We start from the raw sequence: 26,786 nt of genomic DNA, 5'->3' as shown, positions 1-26,786 counted from the left end.
GAAGTCACTGTATTTTGGAGTTAGCAGGAAATTTCTACAACTGAAGACATCTGATGTCTTGTGGTGCATTTCGGACCCAGGCTGGATTCTGGCTGTCTTGGGGTGCATGTTTGAACCATGGACATCAGGGTCTACACTCTTCATCCATCATCTGCCCCAGTTTGACCCCAAGGTCATTCAACAGGTAAGAAGACAAACCTTCCACTATCAACAAACTCCTAGAAGAAACTCATGTTTCAAACTCAAAAGCTGGCCTGCTGAGAAATATTTTATTTAGCAAAAAGTCTCATTAGTGTAATATAACCCTGGTTCTGGGTTTCTCAAAGTGCAGAACACTGAATTAGTTACTGTATAAGAATAACACTACATGAAACCTTGAAGAAAATACATATTCCAAGCCCTTCCCCAGGCCTATAGATCAGATTTTGTGGGCTTGGAACCCTGAATAAACATTTTAAGAGATTAAACCAACCAGAGAAAGCTCATGTCTCCTGGATCCTGGACCCTGTATCTGCCAGACCAGATAGCTGGTGCGTGTGTGTGTGTGTGTGTGTGTGTGTGTACGTGTTTTGTTGTTGTTATTGCAGTTGCTCAATTTAATGAAGGGTTTAAAAACAGAGCCCCTAGAAAATGCAAATCTGGCTTCTCATGCCAATTTGACATTTATTTGTGGTTTACTTGCTACTGTGAGCCTCAGTTTCCTCATCTGTAAAATGGGAGTTTTAATAATTCCTATGTCACAAAATTGTTGAAATATAAATGAGATGGTACAGGAGAAGTGGGTGAAGTGCTTAGCCCTGAGTTGGCACTCAGAGGCACCCGGCATGCAGTGATGGCTGCTGTTCCTGTTAGGTGTATCTCACAGTAATAACTCAAGTCACCCGTGTGAACCCTCTCATTGTACTTCCATTCACCTGAAAATGTGTTTTCCATCTCAGCGGTAGACCTGCCCCTCCACCTCTCAAAGTTCAGTCCCCTCCCCACAGCCCCTGCAGATCTTGTTCTTTTCTCTGTCCTTCTGTTAGGAGCCCTTCTCATTAATCTTGCATCCATTAAACCTTTTCTCCTGTATTTTCAACCCCTCACTTCCCCGTCTCCATTAATCTATCATCCATTAACTCTTTTCTCCTGTGTTTTCAACCTCTTCATCTTCATGAACTGTACTCCCCCTTAGTCCATAAACATGTTCAAAGTTCCTCATCCTGAAAAATACCTTCCCTTTACCTGGCTACACACTGGACCAACCCAGTCTTTCCTCCCTTGGTATCAAATTTCTCCGTAGAACATTCTCCGCTTGCTCCAGCCACATCCTCTTCACCCACCTTACTCCTAAACACTGCAGCCCTACAAGCGTTTGTCCTCACCCTTCTTCCTTCTAAAAAATCTCCTCTACTTCCATTTCACCAGCATGGGCATCCATTCAAGAGGCTTTCAAAACTGTACCTTGGGTCTAGTCTTCTCCCTCCATGCAAATTCCCCCTTGTTTTTCTACCCCAGGTCCATCTGATGATCCCTCCAGCATGTCAGACTACATTTCCCATTTCTCATTCCTCACCTCATGCCAATATCTGCCTCTCCATCATTGTTCACTGCTCACATCCTGCCAGTCTCTGAGGCTTACAGCTGCACAAAGAACACCAAATCCACCTTTCCCCTCCCCTCCTCCACTAGTACATGGGTGTCTCCAAGGTCTCAGTGTGTTTTAAGCTTGAATTAGTTCAAATTATTAATTACACAAATTTACATACACACACACATACACACACACACACACGAAGACACAAACAGCAGCATTTGAAAGTTTAATTATTTTGATTTATTTTTCACTTTTGGGGCGCCTCGGTGGCCTAGTCAGTTAAGTGTCCTACTCTTGATTTCAGCTCAGGTCTTGATGTCAGGGTTGTGAGTTTAAGCCCCACATTGGGCTCCATGCTGGGAGTGAAACCTACTTAAAAAAATGAGCAGGACATGAGCAGACATTTCTCTAAAGAAGAAATCCAGATGGCCAACAGACACATGAAAAGATGCTCACCATCACTCCTTGTCAGGGAAATATAAATCAAAACCACAAAGAGATATAACCCCACACCTGTCAGAATGGCTAAAATCAAAAAGACGACAAACAACAGGTGTTGGCGAGGATGTGGAAAAAAAGCAACCATCATGCACTGTTTGGTAGGAGTGCAAGCTGGTGTAGCCACTGTGGAAAACAGTATGGAGTTCCTCAAAAAATTAAAAATAGAATTACCACATGACTCATTAATTGTACTAGTGAGTGTCTACTCAAATAATATGCAAACACTATTTCCAAAGGATATATGCACCCCCATATTTATTGCAGCATTATTTACAATAGCCACATTATGGAAGCAGATCAAGTGTTCATCCATAGATAAATGGATAAAGAAGATGTGGTATATGTATGTGTGTCTATATATATAATGGAATATTACTCAGCCATAAAAAATAATGAAATCTTGCCATTTTCAACACCTTGGATGGATCTAGAGGGTATAATGCTAAATCAGTAAGAGAAAGACAAATACCATATGATTTTACTCATACGGAATTTAAGAAACAAAAGGAACAAAGAGAAAAAAGAGACCAAAAAACAGACTCTTAACTATATAGAATAAACTGATGGTTACCAGAGGGGAAGTGGGGGGGACGGGTGAAATAGGTGAAGGGGATTAAGAATATATTTCTCGTGATGAGCAATGAGTCATACATAGAATTGTTGAATCAGTATATTGTACATCTGAAACTAATATAACACTGTACGTTAATTATACTGGAAAGAAAGACAGGGAGACAAGAAAGGAAGGAATGAATGAACAAAGGAAGGGAGGGAGGGAGGAAGGACAGACGGATGGAAGGAAGGAAGGAAGGAAGGAAGGAAAGAAAGAAAGAAGGAAGGAAGTTGATTGGACTCAGAAAGAGAGGGACTGGCGCCCCTAGGTGGCTCAGTTGGCTGAGTGACTGACTCTTGATGTTGGCTCAGGTCATGATCCCAGGGTTCTGGGATCGAGCTCTGTGTCAGGCTCCACATTGAGCAGAGAAGCTGCTTGAGATTCTCTCTCTCTCTGCCCATTCCTCTTCCCTATGGTTCTGCATGGAAGGTATATATATTCCCATTTTACAAATAAGGGAACAGAATTGCAGAGGAATTAAGTAACAGGATTGAAGTCAGGCAGGCAGACCCCAAACCCACATTCTCTCCTCTTCAGTATTCTTGCCCTCCCAGGGTATCTCCACCCTGATCCGAAACTGAAAGACTCCCACTTCTAGCAAAACGATGGTGAATACCAGACATTTTAGACTCTATCTGATCTCCAACTAAGGTCAATCATCCTCAATTTACTTCCTGCCCTTCACCTGTCTAAATCTAACCTCAGACTTCCTAAAGTTACTTCTTGTGCCTCTCCTGTCTAAATAAACCATCTTTTGACTATACCTAAGTGTTTCTTCAACCCTGGAGACTTTGCTCCTGTTACTCGTTCTACCTGCAAGAACCTTCTCCATTCCTCTGCCTATAGAGACCATATCCATTTGTTAAATACCACAACTAAATGCCACCTGTTCCATGAGGTCCCTGGATCACCCAATCAGAAGGAGTATTTCCCTATGCTAAGTTCTCCTTCCAGTATCTCTTATGACATCTACCAATTTCTGCCTTACCATTTGAGTCTTGTTTTATCTCCTCTATTATTAGTACAAACTCCCAGTTGGAATATTATCAAACTCTTTTTTCATTCCCCCCAACAGTGCCTGATACATGCTATGCACAAAAGTCATGCTCAATATAGGTATATTGAAAAAAGTAACAAATGACTACTGGGCTGTCTTACAGGGGAGATCCGAATTAAAATGTTAATAGCCTATATTTTAAATCCTTACTATAAGAATAAAATTCCTTCTCTCCTCACTTTCTAGACATTGTTCAAATACCCCATCACCCTGTGCCTTGCTGCGCCAGCTGTGTATCGAATGATTCTACAGCAGATTTCTACCAGGTATGGTAGAAGTGGTGGTGGCTGGCTGGTCATAACAATCTTTGGGTAGGAATTTAAGGAATCCAACCTACTGTGATCTGACTTTTTAACTGTGGTTCTTTGAGGGGTGTGCAGGTGTGTGTGTGGTAAGTTAAGTGTTGACTAATTATCATTAGTCAGTCTAATTGATTCCTTAAAGTAGGACTAAGAGATCCAAATGAAATGCTAAGTGAGTCTTGCATTATTGTAGGTTTATTATTTTTTGAAAATTTTTCTTATGAAAGGACAAACATACAGAAAAATACATAACACATAAATTTATAGATTAATGAATTGTTGAAAACAAAACACCTATGTCACCACTCACATGAGTCACAAAAATAGAATATTGCCCACACCCCAGAGATATCTTCATGACTCCCTATCTCCACTAAAGGAACTGATATCTTGACTTTTGTGGTGTTAATTTCCTTATTTTCCCTTACAGATAACCTCCTAAGGAAATAACCCTAAACAAATTATTATATTTTACTTTCCTTTGAACTTTATGCATGTAATCATACATTATTCTGGAATATCTGGCTTCTTTTTTTTTTATGAAATTTATTGACAAATTGGTTTCCATACAACACCCAGTGCTCATCCCAAAAGGTGCCCTCCTCAATACCCATCACCCACTCTCTCCTCCCTCCCACCCCCCATCAACCTGGCTTCTTTTTTCAACATTATGTTTTTAAGATGTGTGTATGTTGCTACATGTTGATGTAGTTAATTTTCATTGCTGTATAATATCCCATTGTATTAAAACATTGCATATTTTTTTCAGTTCTACCATTAATGGACACTCGGGTAGTTTTTATTTTGGGGTTATTGATGATTAGTGCTGCATTGAATTATTGCACATGTACCCTGGTGCATATAAGCGTGCATTTCTGTCACATTTTTCTGGAATAAGAATTGCTAGTTCACACTGACACTACATTCTACAACCCAATTTTTCAAGATATTGAACCCATCTATGCTCCAACTAGCAAGGTAGGAGAATTCCCATTGTTCCATCACATTGGCATCATCTGTTATTGTCAGAGTTTTTCATTTTTGTCAATCTGATGGATGCATAGTTTTCTCTTCCTATAGTTTTCTTTTTGCATTTTCCCATGTTTGTGAGTTAATTTTAGCTAAACTAGAATCTGCTCTTTGAAACATATGGGCATTTATGAATCTTTTAAAGACTCTGAAATTAAAATTGTTGCTCCAAAAATCAGAGTAACATGTTTTAAATATAGAATTAAAATATTAAGGTGTTTTAGTTTTTTTTAAATTTTTTTAATGTTTTTATTTATTTTTGAGACAGAGAGAGACAGAGCATGAACGGGGGAGGGGCAGAGAGAGAGGGAGACACAGAATCCGAAGTAGGCTCCAGGCTCTGAGCCATCAAGCCCAGAGCCGGACACAGGGCTTGAACTCACGGATCGCGAGATCGTGACCTGAGCTGAACTCGGACGCTTAACCGACTGAGCCACCCAGGCGCCCCATAAATATTAAGGTGTTTAATGACTACTCTTACAAAGCTAATTCTGAAACACAACTTGATTTTATTAATGAAGCCTCATGCTGGTTGGACTCCGTTTGTGTTTCAAAACTCATAATTAGCAACTTTTTGAAGTGTTCGTCAGATGATTATCTTTGTCCAAATCCAGTAAAATCCAACCATGTCATAACTAGTGACTGCATCACACTCTGCCTATTTTATCTATTTTGAATAAAGCTGAATAATGAAGAAAACACCTCAGTAAAACCAGCCCTTCTGTCCATCACCCCTGACTCTAAAGGCACCAGGACAGTGTGATGAGGATGGAAAGGTGGACAAGATGTCTGCTGCCTCTCTCATCCCCAAGAGCTGACCTGGTCCAGCCCCAGGCCAGCTGGTAATCAGATCTCAGTCGCTTCTCCCCATGTCTTTCAAGGAATGCATTATTATTTCATGTCTGTTTTTGTCTCATTTATGGAAAATTTGATGAGGAAAATGAAGAGGATTTATGTCACACAGTGTACCTACTACAAATGTTGACAGCCAACTTTTCTGCTCTTTCTGAAATTCCTTGTCTCGGGACTGTTACCTACAACCCTTCTCTCTCTTCCTACACTCATCCTGGTCTTCCTTGATGTCCTGAGCAATTCATTTCCACCCCTTAACTTGCATTTTCTGCTCAGAAATACAAAAGCCCTTCAGTTCACATGACTCCACTCTTCATAGAAGGCAGTGCAGTTCTGTTATCATCCTAACAAGCTTTTGGGAAGTCTTATCTTCCACCCATTATGGTTTATAAAATATCCTTCTTAGCCACAGAGGATGTTAAGACAAGGCCTGAAAAATATGTCTTTGCCATCTTTCTACATCAACTTCCAAATTTGGTCCAAACTTTTGACCAAACCCATTAGCCTCACCACCACCACCCACCCCTTGCCAGAAGAGTTAATATGAACCACCAGGAAATGAGTGACTTTCCCTTGGCTTTGACCTCCAGTAAATTGCCCCAAAGACAAGTAAGGACATGAGGAAGCAGGAGGATAAATAATCCAGATGGCAAGGCTATGAGTGAGCTCTTAACACTCTGGGCCTGGGACAGAGCATCCAAGACCTGACCACAAGTTCTGTTGATACCTTGCCTTTCCCTTAGTCTCAGGTTCCCTACCCTGGAGCACTGCGTTACTGGTGGGGAGGCTCTGCTGCCAGAGGAGCAAGAGGAGTGGAGAAGACGGACAGGCGTTCTGCTCTACGAGATCTATGGACAGTCAGAAACAGTAGGTAGACAGTCCTTTCTGGGCCAGTCAGGATGTGCTTAGCCATGAAGCCCAGCAGAGGAACTGAATCATGTGTGTGCAGAGGCCCCACTCTGCTCACAGCATTGCCTGAAGATGATGGGGCTTCAGAGTTTTAGGCTAGTTTGCCCCAAATCAGTTTGCACAAAGATAATTCACAGCTAATCAATGTGTCAAGAGGCCAGTGCTGAAAACTATTGGGTGAGGACTTTGAAAGTGGTCTAAGGACATGATGCCACTGTCCCTGTGATCATTAAGCTCTATGGAGCTCATCAAGGGTGGAGGGATGGGAGGTTCTCTCCAGTAACAAGGAGGCCACCATCCACAAGTTCTGCCCACTTCACCATCCCTTCCTAAGGTAACAACCACAACAGCTAGGAGTTGGCCCCAGAAGTTCATTTCTGGGGGTTTCGGTGAACAGCACACAGGTTTGATTGTGGGACACTAGCTGGAGTGGAGGAGGGAGCAGAGACTTTCTGTATATACCAAACACACATGCACACACACACGCACACACACACACACACACACACACACACACACAGAGTGTGATTCTCAAAGGCGTCACTGAGCAGCCATGTGGTGGGGCATTCAGAGTATCATGCATGTTGTAAACCACAACAACTTTATCAATGATAGTGGGGGCAGGTATCCCTCGTCCTACACATTCTCAAGCCACTTCTATTGCTGGACAGAGCCACTTCCCCAACCTCCTTATTATCCCCGAGGCTGACAGAGGGATGGCTGCCATCTCAGGAGCTGCAGCAAAATGGCTATTAATATACTTCACTGACTTTTTTTTTTGGAAAAAAAATTCTTTTAAATAATCAGTTAATTGGTCTGCTTCAGGGTGAGATATATTAAGATTTCAAGTTTGTCCTTGTATGGTTCATAGTTTATATTTGGACAAGGTGGAGGGTGGTGGAATGGGAACTACCTACACCCATGACATCCCTTTACATCAATTATTTGCAACAATAGACAGAATACTCCCTTATACTTGACTGGTGCTGTATTTCTCAATGTACTTTCATACCTACTGCCTCGTCTATGGAACATTTTCCATATGCCTGTACTATGAGCAACAGCATAGCAAAGGGGAAAGAGCTTCCCTTCCCAGGAACTCAGACACCAGTTCAGCCTTGCCAATCACAGGCTTCGAGACCATAGGCATAGCATTGAACCTTCCAGAGTCTCTGCTTCTCCAGCTCGAAAATGGAAATATTATCCAGTCTTTCTGGGTTGTAACAAGGGAGATGAAAGGATGTATATAAAGCTCTGGCTACAGTGTCCAACCGCTTGTACATACTCACCTTGCAGTTACTCTTGTATTTAAGCAGGGGTTGCACTAGAATGCTGGGGGGTGGGATATAGAAATGAATGGGGGCAGTCTCTATTCTCAGGATGCTTGTTATCCACTGAGAGAAACAGACAAGCAAAAATAAGTATGATGCTCTGTTGGCTACAATGGAAGTATGAGGGGAAAATACTACAGAAGAATCTCCCAACTGACTTTTCTTGGGGGCTGAATAATAGCAGGTAGTAGTTGTTTGTTGAACATAACCTGGTGTGCCCGGCACTGGGTGAAGGGTTTTCCGTACACCCAGGTACTCTGGGAGGTAAGTGTTATAATTACCCACCTTTACAGAAGAGAAATCAAAGAGGATTAATTGGCACACAACTGGAGTGAAGATTCATATCCATGAAACAAATCCTAGTCTGACTTAACTTTAGAAAAAATGATATTTTAGAGTACCATAAAGGAGGAATATGGTGCATCAGGAAGATAAAGGGGGTGGGGCAGTTCTCTAGCAGAAGGGACAACACAAACAATATGAATACTCTCAACACAGCTCTGAATAATTGAGACTAGGTTCCTGTCACTGATCAACAGCCCCAAGTAAACATTAATGGTTTCATGGCCTTCCTCCAGCAAATGGACACATGTCTGACATATAGTGGGCCCACCACACCTGATATTACATGCCCACAGGTGCTGTGAACATCTGCAGACCAGAGTTGGGTCAATGCCTTGCACCTTACCTTGAATCTGGGCCTTCTAGCTTTCTCATAAGAGCTCTTTGCACAGCATCAAATGACATTGGTGAGCCAGGATGCTGTGTATAGTTCTTTATGCTTTGTAATCAGCCAGGACTCTTTGACCAACCCCATTTTCTTTCTTTTGTAAACAGGGAATAAGTTGTGGCACTTTACGGGGAATGAAGATCAAGCCAGGTTCCATGGGGACAAGTATCCCCCCCTTTGACATCCAGGTTTGGTCCTAAAGACATTGGCCAGGAATAGTTAGGGCTTAGCTGGGATTGGACAATTGTGTGACACCAGGTGACAGAACCAGCTGTTCCCACCCCACTCCCCTGCCCCAGTTGCCGTCCTTCCTCCTCTCTTCCTATTTTCCCTCTGATTTCCTTGGGAGGCTTCATTTGAGAACTGCAGTATCCTGGGCAGGAATGCAGCTGAGCCTGGCAGCTGGAGGCCTCACACACAACAGATGGGACCAGAGCACCTGGAGCACCCTGGCATCTCTCTCCATCAGCTGGTGCTTCTAGTTTTTCCTCACCTGTGTCTTCCAGCTTGGCGATGCATTTGCAATGCTTGTATATCCATGAAACAAATAGACCCATGACTGGGATTTCACCATTTGCTGAATTCAAACACTTTTGGCAGTTTTAATTTATTTTCTGACAGGGCTTCTCCCCGCCATTTATTCTCACTGGTGTCACAGGAATAGTCAGCTAACGTTTGGGTGTGGCAGGTGTGTTGGGGTGGCCCTGCAGGGCGGGATTCACAGACCTCTTGCTCCAGATCATTGATGAGAAGGGCAACATCCTGCCGCTCAACACTGAAGGCAACATTGGCATCAGGATCAAGCCAACCAAGCCCATGGGCGTCTTCATGTGCTATGAGGTAAGTGGTGACCCTCACCTGACCCCTTCCAGGCCCTGGAAATCCCTGCAGGGAGCTGTGTGGGTGCTGAGTGAGTGGGAGTGATTCAGCTCTGCACCCTGAGCCTTCTTCATACCTCCTGTCATTCACTCCAACTCAGTGAAGCCTCTTCTTTAAAAAACTTTTTTCAGTGTTCATTTGAAAGAGAGAGAAAGAGAGTGTGAGTGGTGGAGGGGCAGAGAGAGAGGGAGACACAGAATCTGAAGCAGGCTCCAGGCTCTGAGCTGTCCACACAGAGCCCCACGAAGGGGCTCGAACTCACAAATCGTGAGCTTATGACCTGAGCCAAAGTCAGAAGCTTATCCAGTTGAGCCACCCAGGTGCCCCCAGTGAAGCCTCTTCTAATTAATCTCCCATGTTCCCACATCCCTTCCTGTCCTAAGCCATCTGGCATTTAAGTGCTGATGGGGTAGAAAGAAGTCTGGTTTCAGAAGCAGCATACTTGGGTAACAATGATCTTTTGTGGTTGAGAGAACAAGCTTTAACTGGGTTAACATCCTACAGTTCCATTTACCAACCACAAATCTGTTAACAATGCTGAGCCTCCAGGGGGCACTTTTGTCTGCACTTCACAGAGAAAGAAACTGCAGATTGGAAGAGTTGTATGTCTTCTGCATGTCAAATAAATGGGCGCTCTAGGATTCAATCCCACATCTTTTTGGTCCCGAGCACCTATATAAGAAATTGAGGGATTACATAAAACTGTGACAGATTCTAAGGATACCTGAAACTCTTAACCAGACAAACCCTAGCCTGGTCAGTAGTGGCCACTAAGAAGAAATTCTCAGCTTCCAAGATTGGCCAGGGGAGGGTGGACAGACCTTGAAATTGACCTCAGACCCATCTGCTTTCTCCACAGTAACAGCCATTCGTATCACTGTTGTCACTCCATGGCCTATGGCAGGGGAAGCGGGGCACTGCTTCTTTTGAGATATTATTGCCCAAAAGCAAATATGCAGACCCTAGCCTTTATTCACTGTAGCACAATTTTAAATGTGTATAAAAGAGAAAATTGTAAACACAGAGTAACACGTATATACTTCAGTGGTTCTCAACCCTGCATTTGAGGAGATTTAAAAATATTAATTTTTGGATCCAACCACAGAGATTCTGATTAAATTAAACTGGGAAAGTCCAGAGCAATGACAGTTTTTTCTTAATTGGAAATTATATATTTCGTTTTACAAAGATCTCCTCAGTCTATGCCCAAACCTGTATATGTATGTCATTTCACATGCTCTCATGACTATATGTTGTCACCCCTCCACTGAGATTGGTTTGCTTTTTTCCTTTAATTTTTTTATTGAGATAAAATATATATAATATGAAATTTATCCTTTTCACCATTTTTAAGCACACAATTCAGTGGCATTGAGTAAATTCACAATATTGTGCAATAATTACCACCATGCATCTGCAGAAAATTTCTTTCATCCCAAACAGAAACTCTGTTCTCATTGAACAACTCCCTCTTCCTCATATTCCTAGCGTTGGTAACCTTTAATATACTTTTTGTCTTTAAGAGTATGCCTCTTTTAGGGGCACCTGGGAGGATCAGTCAGATAAGCGTCCAATTTCCACTCAGGTCATGATCTCACGGTTTGTGAGTTTGAGCCCCGTGTTGGACTCTGTGCTGACAGCTCAGAGCCTGGAGCCTGCTTCAGATTCTGTGTCTCCGTCTCTCTCTACCCCTCCTCTGCTCCTGCTCTGTCTCTCTCTCTCTCAAAAATAAACAAACATTTTAAAAATGTAAAAAAAAATATGCCTATTTTAGGCACCTCAATTAAGTGGAATTGTGCAACATTTGCCCTTTTGTGTCTGGTTTCATTTCACCTAACACATGTTTTCAAGGCTCCCTCATGTTGTAGCATGTACCAAATGTTATTTTTTAAGGCTAAATGATATTCCATTATATGTATGTACTATGTTTTGTATATCCATCAATTTCTTAATAGACATTTGGGTTATTTCCACCTTTTGGCTACTGTGCATTTGGTAATGCTGCAATGAACATTGGTGTGCAAGTATCTGTTTGAGTTCCTGCTTTCACTTCTTTTGGGTGTATACTCCAAAGTGGAATTCCTGGATCATATGGTAATTCTATATTTACTTTTTGAGGAATTGTCAAAATGTTTTCCACAAGTGGCTATACCATTTTCTATTTCCATCAGCAATGCACAAGTGTTCCAGTTTCTCCATATCCTTGCCGATATTTGTTAAATTTTCAGGTTTGTTGTGTATACAATGGTCATTCTAGGGGCACCTGGGTGGCTCAGTTGGTTAAGCATCCAACTTTGGCTCAGGTCATGATCTCATGGTTCGTGGGTTCGAGCCCCGCGCCGGGCTCTGTGCTGACAGCTCAGAGCCTGGAGCCTGCTTCAGATTCTGTGTCTCCCTCTCTCTCTGCTCCTCCCCCACTCAGGTTCTGTTTCTCTGTCTCTCAAAACTAAATAAACATTAAAAAAATTAAAAAAAAAATACAATGGTCATTCTAATGGGTGTGAAGTGGTATAGTATGTCATTGTGGTTTTGATTTGCATTTCCCTAATGACTAATGATGTTGAGCATCTTTCCATATTCATATTCTTTTTTAAACTATTTTTTAAGTTTATTTATTTATTTTTGAGAGAGAGAGAGAGAGAGAGAGTGCAAGCAGGGGAGGGCAGAGAGAGAGAGAATCCCAAGCAGGCCCTGCACTGTCAGCGTGGAGCCTGATGCTGGGCTTGAACTCACAAGCTGTGAGATCATGATCTGAGCTGAAACCAAGAGTCAGACACTTAACTGACTGAGCCACTCAGGCACCCCTTCATATTCTCATTGATCATTTGTGTATCTTCTCTGGCCAATTGTCTGTTGAAGTCTTTTGCCTATTTTTACAATTGGGGTTTCTGTTGTTGTTGATTTGTAAGAGCTCTTTATTCATTTTGGATATGAATCTCTTATCAGATATATGCTTCCAATATATCACATATATTACTTCCATTCAGTGCATTGTCCTTTTACACTCTTGATAGTATCCTTTGATGTAAACTTTTAAAAATTTGATAAGGAACATTTTATCTATTTTTTTTTGTTTGTTTCATGTGCTTTTGGTGTCATAGTCAATAAATAATTGCCAAAAACAAAGTCATGAAGACTTTCCCCTATGTTTTCTTCTAAGAGTTCCAGAATTTCAGTTCTTCTGTTTAGGTTTTTGACTCATTTTGAGTTAATTTCTGTGTATGGCATATGGTAATTTCATTCATTTGCGTGTGGACATCCTAGTTTCTCAGTGCCATTTGTTGAAAAGATTAACTTTCCCACTGAATGGTCTTGGCATTCTTGCCTAAAATCCAGTTGGAAGGGAACCTAAAAAGAGATGTCATTCAATGTTTTTAAAATGGTTTTTTTAGGGGGCACCTGGGTGGCTCAGTCCAACTCTTGATTTTGGCTCATCATGATCTTATGGTTGTAAGATTGAGCCCTGCTTCAGGCTCCACTCTGGGCGAGGAGCCTACTTAGGTTTCTCTCTCTCTCTCTCTCTCTCTCTCTCTCTCTCTCTCTCTCTCTTTCCCTCTGTCCCTGCTCTCTTGTTCACTCTCTCTCCTTCTGCCTCTCTCTCTCTCTCTCTGAAAAAAAAAATAAGCTCAAAGTAAAAAAATAAAACTTTTTTTTTCCTGGAACCTCTTAAAATCATTTTATGTTCCACGTGAGGGATGATGCTAACACACTGCTTAGTGGTTGAGTGCAGAGTCTGAAGAGTAAGAATTTTAAATTCAAATACCAGCCCTTCCACTGACCAGCTGAGTGACTTTGAGCAAGTTATTGTGCTTTTCTGAACACTCATTTCTTCTACTAAATGGGCTGTAAAAATCTAGCCCCACATGAAACCTGTACATGCATGTTCAGAGCAGTTCTATTCACAACAGCTTCAAACCAGAAACAAGCCAAATGCCCTTCAATAGGTGGACATCCAAACTGGAGTTCGTCCATAACATGAAATACCATTTAGCAATAAATAGGATCAAAGTACTCATGAATGCAAGAAACTGGATGAATTTGCAGAGAATTATATGGAATGAAAAAATTAAAAAAAAAAAAAGAGCTAGACCCAAAAGGTTGCATACTATTACAGGATTCCATTTATGTAACATTTTTAAAATGACAAAATTATAAAACTGGGGAATAGATTAGCCACTGTCAAGGGGTTTGGGATTTGGAGGGAGGAGGGAGGGAAAGCAGGAGGGAGGTCGGTATGATACAAAAGAGCAATGATCCTTGGGACTGTGGGAGCCTTCTGTGTCTTGACCATGGTGGTGGATGCAGGAACCTGCACATGTGATAAAGTTGCAAAGTACTGAATACACCACACACACACATAAGTACAAATAAACCACTGGGAAATCTGAGATTGGTGGATTGTAGCAATGTCAATATCCTGGTTGTGATATTGAAGTACAGTTTTGCAAGATGCTACCATGGGGGAAACTGGGTAAATGGTACACAGGATCTCTGTGTTATTTCTTATAACTGCATGCAAATATACAATTATCTTAAAGTAAACAGTTTAATTTGAAAAATACCAGCCTTATAGGCTTTCTGGGAGGATCGGGTGAGATAGTATTGGGGGAAGGAAATTCTTTTAACAAAAGTTTTTGACACCTCTCATTTTTTCAGACACACTGTGAATGCTAAGTTGAGAACAATAAATAAAAGAGTCCATGCTCTAGTGGAAATTTTATTCTACTAGAGCTCCACACAAAAATTTGTCCTTAAAATTGGCTCATTATTGTCCACTAATTGGCAAGTAGTGTGCATTGAGTACTTGGAGGTGGTGAAATAGACTCAGAAAGATTACAAAACTTGTCTCAGTGCCAGGCAGAACAAGGAGCAGAATTTGAACCCAGATCTGAGTACCAGGTTGTGGGTCATCATCGCTAAAGTAATTGCCTTCAGGGATGCCTGGGTGGCTCAGTCGGTTGGGCATCTGACTTCAGCTCAAGTCAGGATCTCACACTTTGTGAGTTCGAGCCTTGCATCAGGCTCTGTGCTGACAGCTCAGAGCCTGGAGCATGCGTCAGATTCTGTCTGTGTGTGTGTGTGTCTGCCCCTTCCTCTCTCTCTCTCAAAAATAAACAGTAAAAAAAATTTTTTTTAATTTAAACTAATTGTCTTCAACAAACGGGTGCTGTTATCTTTTCAGGACAACCCAGTAAGGACTGCAGAAGTGGAGTGTGGGGACTTTTACAACACTGGGGATAGAGCAACTATGGATGAAGAGGGCTACATATGGTTCCTTGGGAGGAATGATGACATCATCAATTCCTCTGGGTAGGTATGGCTGATCTGAGCCAGGAAGCATCACTCTCACATGCCTGATGGGATCTAGCTTGTCCATACATTTGTCCATGTGTTGGTGATTTGACCTTTAGGCTAATTCTGAACAAAACTTTGTCTATGAGGTCCTTTTCTGGGGCTATCTGTGTATTTTCCCCAAGCCCTGCATCCAGAAGAATCAATCAAAATGAAGTCCAACAAGGTCTTCAAGAGGAACATAAGACATTATACAATTTAGGGGCACCTGGGTGGCTCAGCTGGTTAAGCATCCAACTTCTGCTTGTGTCATGATCTCGCAGTCTTTGAGTTCAAGCCCTATGTCGGACACTGTACTGACAGCTCAGAGTCTGGATCCTGCTTCAGATTCCCTGTCTTCCTCTCTCTCTGTCTCTCCTCCTCTTGCACTTTGTCTGTCTGTCTGTCTGTCTCTCTCTCTCTCTCCCCAAAATAAATAAACATAAAAAAAAGACATTATACAATTTAAAGGATTTAGAAGGAAGACTTTACTTTGACCTCTACTGGTTGAGGAAGCTTATTCTATGCTTGGCTTCTCTGATCAGACACAGCATTTCACAGAAAAACTTAATAATAAGTAATAGCAATTAACCTCTATGGAGCACTTCCTATGTGGAGGCACACTCCGCAGTGCTTCATATAATCCAGATCTCAATGCTAGAAGGTACATGCTATTATGCCCATTTTGCAGATGAGGAAACTGACTTACCAGTGAAGAAAGTTTCCTAAAGTTTCAAAGGGAACGGGCTGCAACCCAGATTTGAACTAGTTATCTGGCTCTAAGTCTGTTGTCCCTAACCACGTATGTGATTTAAAATATTTTTGGCATATTACACTAGAGTAACAAGTCCTCTTGGAGATTTCAGGGAGTGAGTTTGTTTCCTTTTTTAATTTCTAAAACATGCTAATATAGTGGGGAATAGGATACAGAGTTTACATGAATGTTTAAGGTAAAAGTTGAGGCTGCCAATAGGTTTCATGCAAGGGGAAGCTACTTGAGCCAAGCCCTGGAACCCAGGGAGGACTCTTCCCAGACCAGAGGCAGTGAGGTGAGAAACCCTGGGGAGCATGTGAGTGTTGTATTGTGTACATGAAGTGCAAGACAGAGGAAGGTCATAGGTATCTGGGCTCCCTGAGACAGTTATCCTACATGGCAAAGGACGATGTGACTCTGCAAAATATGACACTTGAAGGCCTGGGTCACCCAGCCCTGCCAGCTGCTCAGAAACCAAGAAGGAGTCATTGATCCTCCAGGTACCGAATCGGGCCAGCAGAGGTGGAGAATGCCCTGGCCGAACATCCAGCAGTGGCTGAATCAGCTGTGGTGAGCAGCCCAGACCCGATTCGAAAGGAGGTAAGGAGGAGGACACAGAGGTCATCTTGTCTGTGTGTGGGCACCTGGAAGGCCGGTGCAAGAAAGACATCCCCCAAGCCCTATTTTCCCAGCCTCCCACCTAAGGTGAAGGGAGGGCAGAGAGCATGTGCATGTGCATTTACACTGTGTGGTCACCAGAGGGCACTGGGCCAAAACTGTGACAAAATGGTGCTTGTGAATCCTGCACACTGAGGCCTCCAATCTGCTGTTGAATGAGCCCTTGCTCTGTGCCAACTCATTTCCCCCTCACAACAGCCTAATTCTTTAAGGATTCTGATATCCTTTTTTACAGTAAAGAAACAAGCATAAAGAGATTAAGTAACTTGCCTGATCACAAAGCTCTTAAGTGGTGGAGGTGGAATGGGCATTTGAGTAATCCTTCTCTGGATCATGCATTCATTGATTCAACAGGTGTGTGCTGACTACCTACTATGTACAAGGCCCTGTGCCCTGTAGTAGGGACATAATTAATATAAAACTATCTAATTACCAACATTTATTTCATGCCCACAGAACTCTATCTACAATAATAGTAAAAATGGTGATGATAATGATAGGAATACAAATAATTTAAACTGGCTTCATGTTTTGCATGTAATATCTCAATGAATCTTGACATAAATGCAACGAGGGGTGAAGCTGTGCTATCCCCACATCACTGAGAAGGAAATGGAGGCTGAGAGGTTATTTTCTAAGACAAAGAGTAGAAATTGGAAGTATGGAAACTGGTCGTTATTTTCTGCAAAGTCTCAACTCTCCCCTTGTTTTTCCATTTACTTAATAAACATTTACTTTTTAAACTATACAATTGGTTGCCACTGAGCCTGAGCCTTCACTCTGGTTCTGCACTACAGGTGGTGAAGGCATTTATTGTCCTGACCCCGGAATTCCTCTCCCATGACCAGGACCAGCTCACCCAGGAGCTGCAGCAACATGTGAAGTCAGTGACAGCCCCATATAAGTACCCGAGGAAGGTGAGTGAGGGCAGATGGATGGGATGTGGTCCCTGCCAGTGGTTCCTGGGACTCTGCTGCTCCAAATCCGCTAGGGTGGCCAAGGAGAAGCTTATGTAGCCAACAGAATGAACATTTTCCTATGCAGAAGAAGCGGTTCAACTCAGGGATATGGGGGAACCAACTTAATCAGAGGGAAACTTTGTCCTGTGTCAGAAACATGGCCGGCAGGTCAACGTAAAGAAAAAAATTGAGACAAGTGCCCAGAGACATCAAGATTATTTGTAATCTTTGGACATTTGGAAAAGAAATTCCAATCAATAACTGCTACACATTTTAAAAACATTATTCATAGTAAGAAATACATTCTAAATTGCAACCCAGTACATGTATAGATACATAACAAAGGCTAACAAAGTAATATTAATTCTAACATACAATACATTCTGAGAGTTTTTATTCTACTTCATTTGTTTTCAAGGTCATGTGCAACCTATGGAAGTGTTCAGGAATAGAGAAATGATTACATTATGTATGGTATTTAATGTAGTCCAATAATTTAAAAAGACAATGCAGATCTTTTATTTGTAACTTGAAAACATCACAGTATCTTATTAAGAGAAAAAAGAAGGCTGTAAATGAATATACCTAATATCATATTTGTTGGAAAACAACAGTTTGAAAGGATACATATGCCACAAATTAACATTTCCTTCTCTTGTAATAATACGTTGCTGCATTTTCTGAATGTTTACAATCAGGACATAAAGCTAATACAGCTAACATTTATTGGCATTCACTATGTGTACCAGGTCCTGGACTCAAAGATTTACATTTTTACTATTTGATTTAATCCTCTTCAAACCTGAGATGCTGTAACCACCCATTTTACGGAGCAGAAACGGAGGCTCAGAGACTCCCAGTAAATTGCCTGAGGTTGGAGTTAATAAAAGGATGGAGCTGGAATTCAGACCCACGTGTATCTGACAAGAGATCATGCTTTGAATGTTGGGCTGTCCTGCCTCTTAGGAGGAAAAGAGAGGATGCATGAAAGTTAGGATGGACTAGAGGTTATTGTAGGTAACAAATAGCCCCCAAATCTTAGAACCTTATAATAAGGGAAGTTTCTTCCTTGCTCATACCACATGTCCACCATGGTCCCCCTGGGACCAGGATAAAAGAGCACCCACCAGAGGTAACTACCAGGTGACATAAGAGATGGACAGAGAGGTGACCAGACTCAGTTGTTCCCAAGTGTTGTGTTCAAGGTGGCACACTTCACTCCCACTCACATTTCACTGGTCAGAGCATGTCACAGGGCAACGTCCAGCTTAGTGGGTCAAAGGACAATGTGACATACTTGGTGGAGCCTAGTGAGGCCACTACATGGTGCCAGCCTGTCTGGGGGACTGTGCAAAGGCAAAGAAGGGAGGTGGGGCATTGGTAGTAAATGATAGCAGGACTAAGTCAGGATGGGTTTGCTTCATCCTCAACCAGGTGGAATTTGTCCCAGAGCTGCCCAAAACCATCACTGGCAAGATTAAGAGAAGTGAACTTCGGAAAAAGGAGTTTGGTCAGATGTAATCAGCAAAACACTCAGAAACCGCTCTGTAATCTTGACCACATCCTTGGCTGCCTCAATTTCCCCACTATGGAGAGGGTGAGGAGGGGAATGTAGAGCACTGTTTTGTAGCATCAGGAGTGCCCATGTTCTAGCATTTTTGTTCTCTTAAATTAATACGTTATAGTCTTCCCTCCACATCCCTGGGTAAGTGCTCCAAATGTGGTCTGGTAATAAAACATTGACATCAGCATCCGAGGCGACCTTGTGTTGTGCTTTTATTCTGTGAATAAACTGGCATTAAATGCTATCCCTCCATAATTCTCCCCAAGTTCCATCAGAGAAAACTCTGGTGCCAGATTCTCCCTCCTGGTTCCAGAGGCCCTGGGTGACTCCTTATGCCCATTCAACAACTAGGACACAGAGGTCAGGGGGACACTCCTGTGGCCCCAGGTGTCCATCTCTGTCTGGCTTGACCATACCCTGCTGAGGATGAGGCCAGGGCCAGAGCTAGTGAGGTGGCCGGGGAAGGGGGAAAGGGCCGAGGGCAGCCCAGCGTGGTGATTCCACTTGTTCGCAAGACCATGGCTCCCTGCTCCATCCACCATTCCACGGATCTGCTGCCACTGCCTCTGAATGCTGCGGCAGCTGCTGCTGCTGCTGCTTCTGCTTCCTGGCCTCAGCCTGCGCCAGCACAGGTGAGTGAAGGATCTGCCCTTTGGGGACTCAGGAGTCCTGCAGGACTCCTCCAGCTCTTTTCTGGGGTGCCCAATCCTGCATTCCTTCCATGGGGCCCAGGAGCTCTATTTCCCCAGCTCTGCCTTGGGGCCCCCACTCACTCACCCTTCCCAGGGCCTAGGTATCTCTCAGCCTCACCAGGGTCTAGGAACCCTCCCCACACTTTATAACCTCCTCCTGCCATCCGCAGCCCTCCCTGCTACTGGCCTGTGGTCCTGTGAGCTGCCCTTCACTCCATCCATCCTTGGAGACCAAGATGGCACCCGAAGTGGGGGGCACTGGAGGATGGGAGAAAAATGGGCAGAGGGAGCTGAGCCTGAGGGTGGGGGAAGCACATATTGTCTTTTGCTCACCCACCCCAGGATTACCCTTGAAGGTTCCCTCTATAGCTACTTACTTCTGAGGTGCACAGATACACACATGCACAGAGAAAGAAACAGACACCACAAGCACAGATACACACAGGCATGGAACCACCCACAGCATCATCTGGGACTCAGGTATAGGGCTCATGGACAGGCTCACAGACAGACCCAGACTGCAGACATAGCCAATGACACCCTGAGAGGAATACACACACACACACACACACACACACACACACACACACAAACACAGATACACACAGAGGGATACACACACACAAAGGGGTACACACACTCCTTCAGGGTCACATGAAATAGCTCCATGAAACAACCTCAACACACACTGGACACACACACACACACACACACACAGAAAACACACACACATACACATACAGGTATGATCAGGAACACCAAAAGGAGCCACAGATTCACACACATGCAACCAATACACACACAGACAGGAAACACAGATACATACAGATACTCCCTCAGGGATACATGTGACCCAACAATATAATATAGCCACAGACAGAGAATTACACAGCAAACATACCTTCATTCAGAGACACAGACACAGATACACATGCATACACAGAAGACTCTTGGGTAGTCAAAAGGCAGAAAACTCATGTCCACAGTCACTATACCCACAGACACAGAACTCACAGGGGCACAATGCAGATTACACACACACACACACACACACACACACACACACCCCGTCCAGGACAGCTCTGGCACTCCAGTGGAGGCCACTACAAGAAGGGGTGCACAGACTCTGGCATGACCTGCCTATCTCAGTTGTCATTGAAGGGGTGTTTTCATGGATCCAACCCACTGCTGGGCACCTGCCCCATGTCAGTGCCTTATTGAGGGTTGTGCCTAGGCCTAGACTCCAGAGAGTGGCCAGGGTATGGTGGCCACAGGGATAGGGGCACAGGGTAGGGACAGGGTACACTTAGGTGAGAGTGCTTCATGGGGCCAGATCAAGTGAGGTGAGTCTCCCCAGGACCCTTGGGGTGTGTCAGAGTGGGCTGTGCCCTCTCCCACAACAATAGCACTAATGGCATCATCAGGACTAGTATATGACAGCATTATGGTCACCACACAGATGAATGGCCGTCATCCTGAGGTGGAGGAGCCGGGCTGTGACCTTGCTGCCTGGTTTGGCTCATCTTCTGTACAGGGTGACCTGGAGCAAAGCTGGGTTGTGGTGCCAAGCATCTCCGTGGCCCCTCCTCCCTCTGGAGTCTCCAGGCCCCAGCTTCCCCTCTCCCAACGTCCCCTCCCAGACCCAAGTCAGCAGTGAACCTTTTCTCAGCCTGGGTACAGCCTTCCCTGTGAGGGCTCTGAGCCCAGTTCCCCATCTGTGCAAGGGGTTGGAGATGGTACCGACCACTGGGTCCTGAGAGATGATGTCTGCAAAGGAAAAGGCTTAGCACAGGCCTGAAACTGGAGGGAACTGTGGTTTCCACCTGTGTTACCTTTAACAGCTGTGCAAATATAAGGCACCAGACTGGGAAGGCACATGCCCCATGGAGGTGATGACACTGATATCCACTAGTGCTCAGCACGTGGCTTTCTCTTGTCCTCAGCACAGTTCTGGACACCGGCATGGCCACTCCCATTTTACTGAAGGACACCAGCCCAGGGTCACACAGCTGGTAAGCAGCAGAGTTGGATCTCACTAGGCTCCTGGCCCTACCCCCAGGGACCACGAAGGACTCCCCAGATGGGAGGCTGACTTTGGCTTTGGGGACACTTCCTCACCTCCATGAATGATCTCACTTGTTCAAGGCCCCCAAACTCTGTTAACTGCTTCTTCTTTCCCTGATCCCTGCTGCAGTTATACTCGGGATGACCCTGGCCATGCTTCATGGAATTCCCTAGGCCCCCTTATAGTCAGGACCCTCTCTCCCCTTCACTTTTAGGCCAGTCAGACTCTACCTCTTCTGTAGCTGGTCTCTCCTTGAGACCAGGAGACCAGGACAGCCCAACACTGGGGCTCATTAGGCAGGCAGCAGCATCTAAACGAAATTGAACACTATTGGGTTTTTACACCTGTTCTGGTTTGGTTTTGCTTGTTTTGTGTGGTTTCTTTGTATTTAGGTATTTAGCAGTGCCAGAATGGGTCCTGTTACAATACATTTACATAAAAATAAAAGTGAGGGGGTTCAGAGCAATGATTTTCAGCTGCCTTGGGCCTGAATGAGTTGGGGAAACATTGTGTCAATCATGTAGGGAACTATTTAGGAAGCTCAGCTCAGGACAGGGCCCAGAAGAGATGATCACAGTGGGTTTGTCTAGTCACCTGGGTCCCTGGCCCCTGCCCACCTGCTTGGCCCTCCCTGCCCAGCACAGCTGGTGCTGCCAACAATCTGGGTGTTGTCCCAGGTCCCTCAGGAGGGAAGCTGATGAACTATTTTTCTTAGAATGCTCTCATTCCTGGAAACCTCAGGAGATCCCATGTGAGTCAGTTGAATTCTCCCCGTGTAAGGTTCATAATGTACAGCCCATGCTAATTGGTCAGAGGGTCACACAGATAAGTGACAGATCTACCACTGTTTGTGGTGTCAAAATGTCTAGGTCAATTAGAGCTGATGTGGGGACCAGACAGTCTTCTCACACCAATATTCCAGGATATTCCAGGCCAGGAGACATTTTTGATTACATTTTTATCATGCTCCTATCATTTAGTTCAAATATAGCTCTTTTTCTTTGGGATTTCTTGATTCATATTCTACTTCTAGAGGAACTTCTCAATTTCTAAGCATATGGGAATTTCTAGTTACCTCTTTATTAGTGATTTCTAGCACATTGTATTACCAAAACATGCTTTGTGTGATTTCCTTCCTCTGAAATCATTTCATTCCTTTGAAATTTCCCTTATGGCCATAATAAATAGGGTGAATTTTTGTAACTGTATCCTCTGTGCCTAAAGTGAATGTGTCCTCTACAGTGTTATGTACATGTGGACACATATATGGATATAGCTGTGGGATTCAGATGGTTTGCTATCAAGATCTCTATCTTATGGATGTTCTATCTGCTTTGACTTGCTGAGAAAGGGTTAAACCTTCCTGTCTGCTTGCGTATTTGATTGTTCTTGCAGTTCTGTCCTCCTTTGCTTTCTCTGTTGTTCAGCTATTGCCCATGGGAGATGGGAGTTCAGAAAGGAAGGAGAGAACACTCAGAAGAGGTGACAGGGAGCTGGGCTGGGAGGGCCCAGAAACCAGAAGGCTGGCCAAGTTTCCAGAGAGGAACTGTTGTTGGGATGGCACGTGGTGGTGCACCAGGAGGGAAGCGGCTTTTTAAAAATGAGGTCACATGGGGTGTCCATATTGCTCTACCAGGGGTGAGGGCAGCTGATTGGCCGAGAGAGAGTATAAAAGTTCTGGGTTGCTAAGGCAACACCCAGACAGTCTGGTGAGGCCTTGGAAGAAGAAGGATCTTCCTCTGCTCCACCTGCTCCTGAGAGTCCACTTAACCTGCTGTTTGTGTCCTGCTCACCTAGTGATTTACTGACCTGCTGACCTACTAACCTGTGTGAACCCTCCCCCCTCCCCTCTTATACTTGATCTGATCCTGGTCCTGTCCCTGACCCCCTTCTTCTCCTGACACACCCCTTCCTTAACCCCACCCCCTTTTTATACACCTCCCCCCTTTCCCACCCCTCCCCACTCCTCCCTTGCCCACCTACACCCCATCCCCTGTCTCCACCTCCTGTCTGGAACCCTAGAGTCCCCTTAAAGGACCAGGACAGGAAGGTGCAGAGGCTGTTTTTCTGGCTCCTTGTGTTTGGGTGTCCCAGTTACCCAAACACAAATGTGAGTAAACATGGGACATTGGTGGATTCTTCCTTCCTATTGGGTTCTTTCACACTGTGGTTAAACAACAGCTTTTCCATGGGGCTTTTGATAGGACCTTCAGAAGAACTTCATTTCTTCCTGAAGACTGAGGACCACAGGACAGGTTTCTCCACCAGCCTGAAGTGGTTGTGGCTACAGCTGTTCACATCAAGTTCTGGGTCCTGTCTGTGCCGCTTGGTCCAGAAAGAGCAATGTTGACAGGATGTAAACCCGAACATAGTAGGTTTATAGTGTCAAGAAGGAAAGATTTGTGAAGATAATAAAAAAGGTATTGAGCTGATTGACTTAAATAGGTGTTTCTATGATGTGTGAATTATTTCATTAAAGTTGTTTTTAAAAATGTCAAGAACTCTTATTTAATAGGAACTATGGGTATTAGACTGGCTCCTGGAAGCCCTGTTAAGACCCTGCTTCAAGCTTTGTAAGCTTAGGGTCCATCTTATATGTAGTTCATTTTCCTATCAGCACATTGTTCATATTTGTGAAGTTTGGTAGCCCTGGGAACAGTGGTAACTGGAGCATTGGTGTTGGTACTAGAGTGTTAAAAAGTGAAATGTCTTTGAGCTCTGTGCTTCCTGGTTTGTTGACTTTTAGCAACTTCTGAATCATCCCTTTGCCTCTGGTCTTGGAGGCTGCCCCCAGGGACTCTGTGTCCAACTGTGTTGATAGGAGCCTCATAAGCCCAGCAGAAACTAAGTGGCTGCATCTTGCTTGGACATTTACAATAGGAAAATCACTAGGAGTGATATGATCAGGAAGTGAGTGAATTGTTGTCCTTTCTTTAGCTAAGTATGTGCAGAGTGTTGATTTACTCAAAGCAAGAAGGGTTCTGAATGTCCTTAGGATTGTCCCAAATATAATGAAATACCTGGTTCCCAGTGTGACTATTTCACTCTTTCATTGAAAAGCAAAACTTGTACCCCTAGGAGAGTGAGAGAGGCAGACAGACAGACAGGGAACACCATAGACATAAGTAGATTTCTTTAGATTGACATGTACCAGATCCTTAGAGTAGGATCAGGAAAGTTCCATTAGTCAGGAATAACCCTTGCATTGAGGCAGGATCATTCCACATGAATGCCCCCAATCTAAATAGAATCTATTCTCTTTCCTTTGAGACTATGAAGAAGGAAAATTCTTGATTGTCTTTATTAGGATTTTTCCCCTGTACCTAGGCTGCCTCTCAGAGATCAGCTCGTTCCCTACATCATCTCTGAATTCTTCCATAAACTAACTTGTCTTGCATTTCCCACCTCCACCTACTCATGGCCATTGACTATGAGAACCTAGCGTTACTGGCCCCATTGGATCTAATCTAGTTAAGAAGCAGCAACTGATATCAGCAGCCAGACAGCGGCCAGATGCACCAAGAGTGCCCATGTCTGAAGATGTTTTACCTTCGTGACAAGATGGCCTCTGTCCTTGGTGCATTTGAGCCCCATGACCAACTATTGTGCTGACAGCTACTGCTTTCTTTCAGACAGTGGCTACTCAAAGACAGTGTATATTTCCCACCATTACACATTTTCATGACCTCATCTCTGAAAGCTGAATACAAAAATGTTATAGATTTCAGAGGCTACTTTCTAGACAGGTTTATGTGCCAAAATTAAGCTTGGTATGTGAATTAGTATGAATTGCATCACGAGTGTTTTGGTCCTAAAAGACTTCTAAGTCCAATTTTTGTAGAATGATATGTGTTCTGCTCTTTTGGTGACCATATTCAGGAATTTTGTAATCTTTTAGAAATGAATTTTCAGAGTTGCTGTCGATTAATTTTGGCACAATACCATGAAATAGAAACATGAATTCCTTTCATTGGCTATTTGGAGATGTGTGTTCAAGTAACTTAAAATCCCACAGATATTATCAAAATATACAAGATCACCTGATTATGCAAATCTTTATGTACCTCAGAAATCTGACATCTTGAGCTATGATTCAGAATCAAGTGAACATTGAAAGAAAACATCAAGAAGTGAACAATAATGTGTAATTTATTTATTTTTTGGAATAATAATCCCATATTATTATGATAACAGCTGCCCATCTCTCTCAGATATATCTGTATCTGTAAACCTCTTTCTATAGAACAATCTCATTTGTATCTCTAGTACATTTTTTTGTTTTTCTTTCTCCCATTCTTCCATGAATTTGGGGCATATTTTGGAGATGTTCCAAAGGATTTTATCCACATAGTTCATGAATGTACAATAGAACTCATTGACTTATCTATAAATTTGCATTTTCTTACTTTTTCTGTTTTACATTGGCTTATAAATTCCTACTATTAAAACACAGTTGCAATGTGTTTGTCAGCAAAGTAAAATTTCTAAGTGTTGTCTATTTTTCCTACAGCTTCAGTGTCATATAATTTGTATATAATAACAACACCCTTTTAAAGAACATAGTTTGTTGATATTGGACATGTGTAAGCAACAATGAGACCATCACCACAGTAAGAGAGCAAACACAGTAATCACCCCCAAAAGTTTGTTCCTGCTCCTTTGTAAGCCATCTGTCCTCTTGATTCTCTATGAGGAGACATTTGAGAGGTGTGCTTATAACTTCCTGGAGGCTGGTAGAGGGTTCATAAAGATGATTCTTTGTGACAGATATATTGTAAATATCTTTAAGAATCCTCATTGTCTCCAATATTATCTCAGCCTGTCCATATTTTTCCTGACCATTTCCCCCTTGGCTCTGATGTGTTTGAAATTCTGTGGAAACATAACATTAATACTGCCTCCATGGGAACTTGTGCTTGTCTAATTTACCTCTGGAGAACTGTTTTCACTGTGAGTATACTAAA

The 26,786-nt window shown here is 43.3% G+C and overlaps 1 protein-coding gene across 1 annotated transcript in view; it reads left to right on the top strand.

Annotated features, from left to right (window-relative positions):
* LOC125154444 (acyl-coenzyme A synthetase ACSM1, mitochondrial-like) overlaps positions 1 to 19,031 on the top strand; it is a 45,312-nt gene extending 26,281 nt beyond the window's left edge. Inside the window, exons 6-14 of the mRNA XM_047838775.1 lie at positions 25 to 184; positions 3,934 to 4,013; positions 6,674 to 6,797; positions 9,008 to 9,088; positions 9,639 to 9,740; positions 14,962 to 15,089; positions 16,365 to 16,464; positions 17,340 to 17,459; positions 18,936 to 19,031. Coding sequence (XP_047694731.1) covers positions 25 to 184; positions 3,934 to 4,013; positions 6,674 to 6,797; positions 9,008 to 9,088; positions 9,639 to 9,740; positions 14,962 to 15,089; positions 16,365 to 16,464; positions 17,340 to 17,459; positions 18,936 to 19,022 — 982 coding nt within the window. The 3' untranslated portion in view covers positions 19,023 to 19,031. The remainder of the gene's footprint in view (positions 1 to 24; positions 185 to 3,933; positions 4,014 to 6,673; positions 6,798 to 9,007; positions 9,089 to 9,638; positions 9,741 to 14,961; positions 15,090 to 16,364; positions 16,465 to 17,339; positions 17,460 to 18,935) is intronic.
* Positions 19,032 to 26,786: the final 7,755 nt, after the last annotated feature.

Source organism: Prionailurus viverrinus, chromosome E3 (assembly GCF_022837055.1).
Source record: "Prionailurus viverrinus isolate Anna chromosome E3, UM_Priviv_1.0, whole genome shotgun sequence".
Classification (NCBI taxonomy): Eukaryota; Metazoa; Chordata; class Mammalia; order Carnivora; family Felidae; genus Prionailurus; species Prionailurus viverrinus.
Note: the sequence above shows the minus strand (reverse complement) of the source record. Positions and strands in the feature narration are given on the sequence as shown.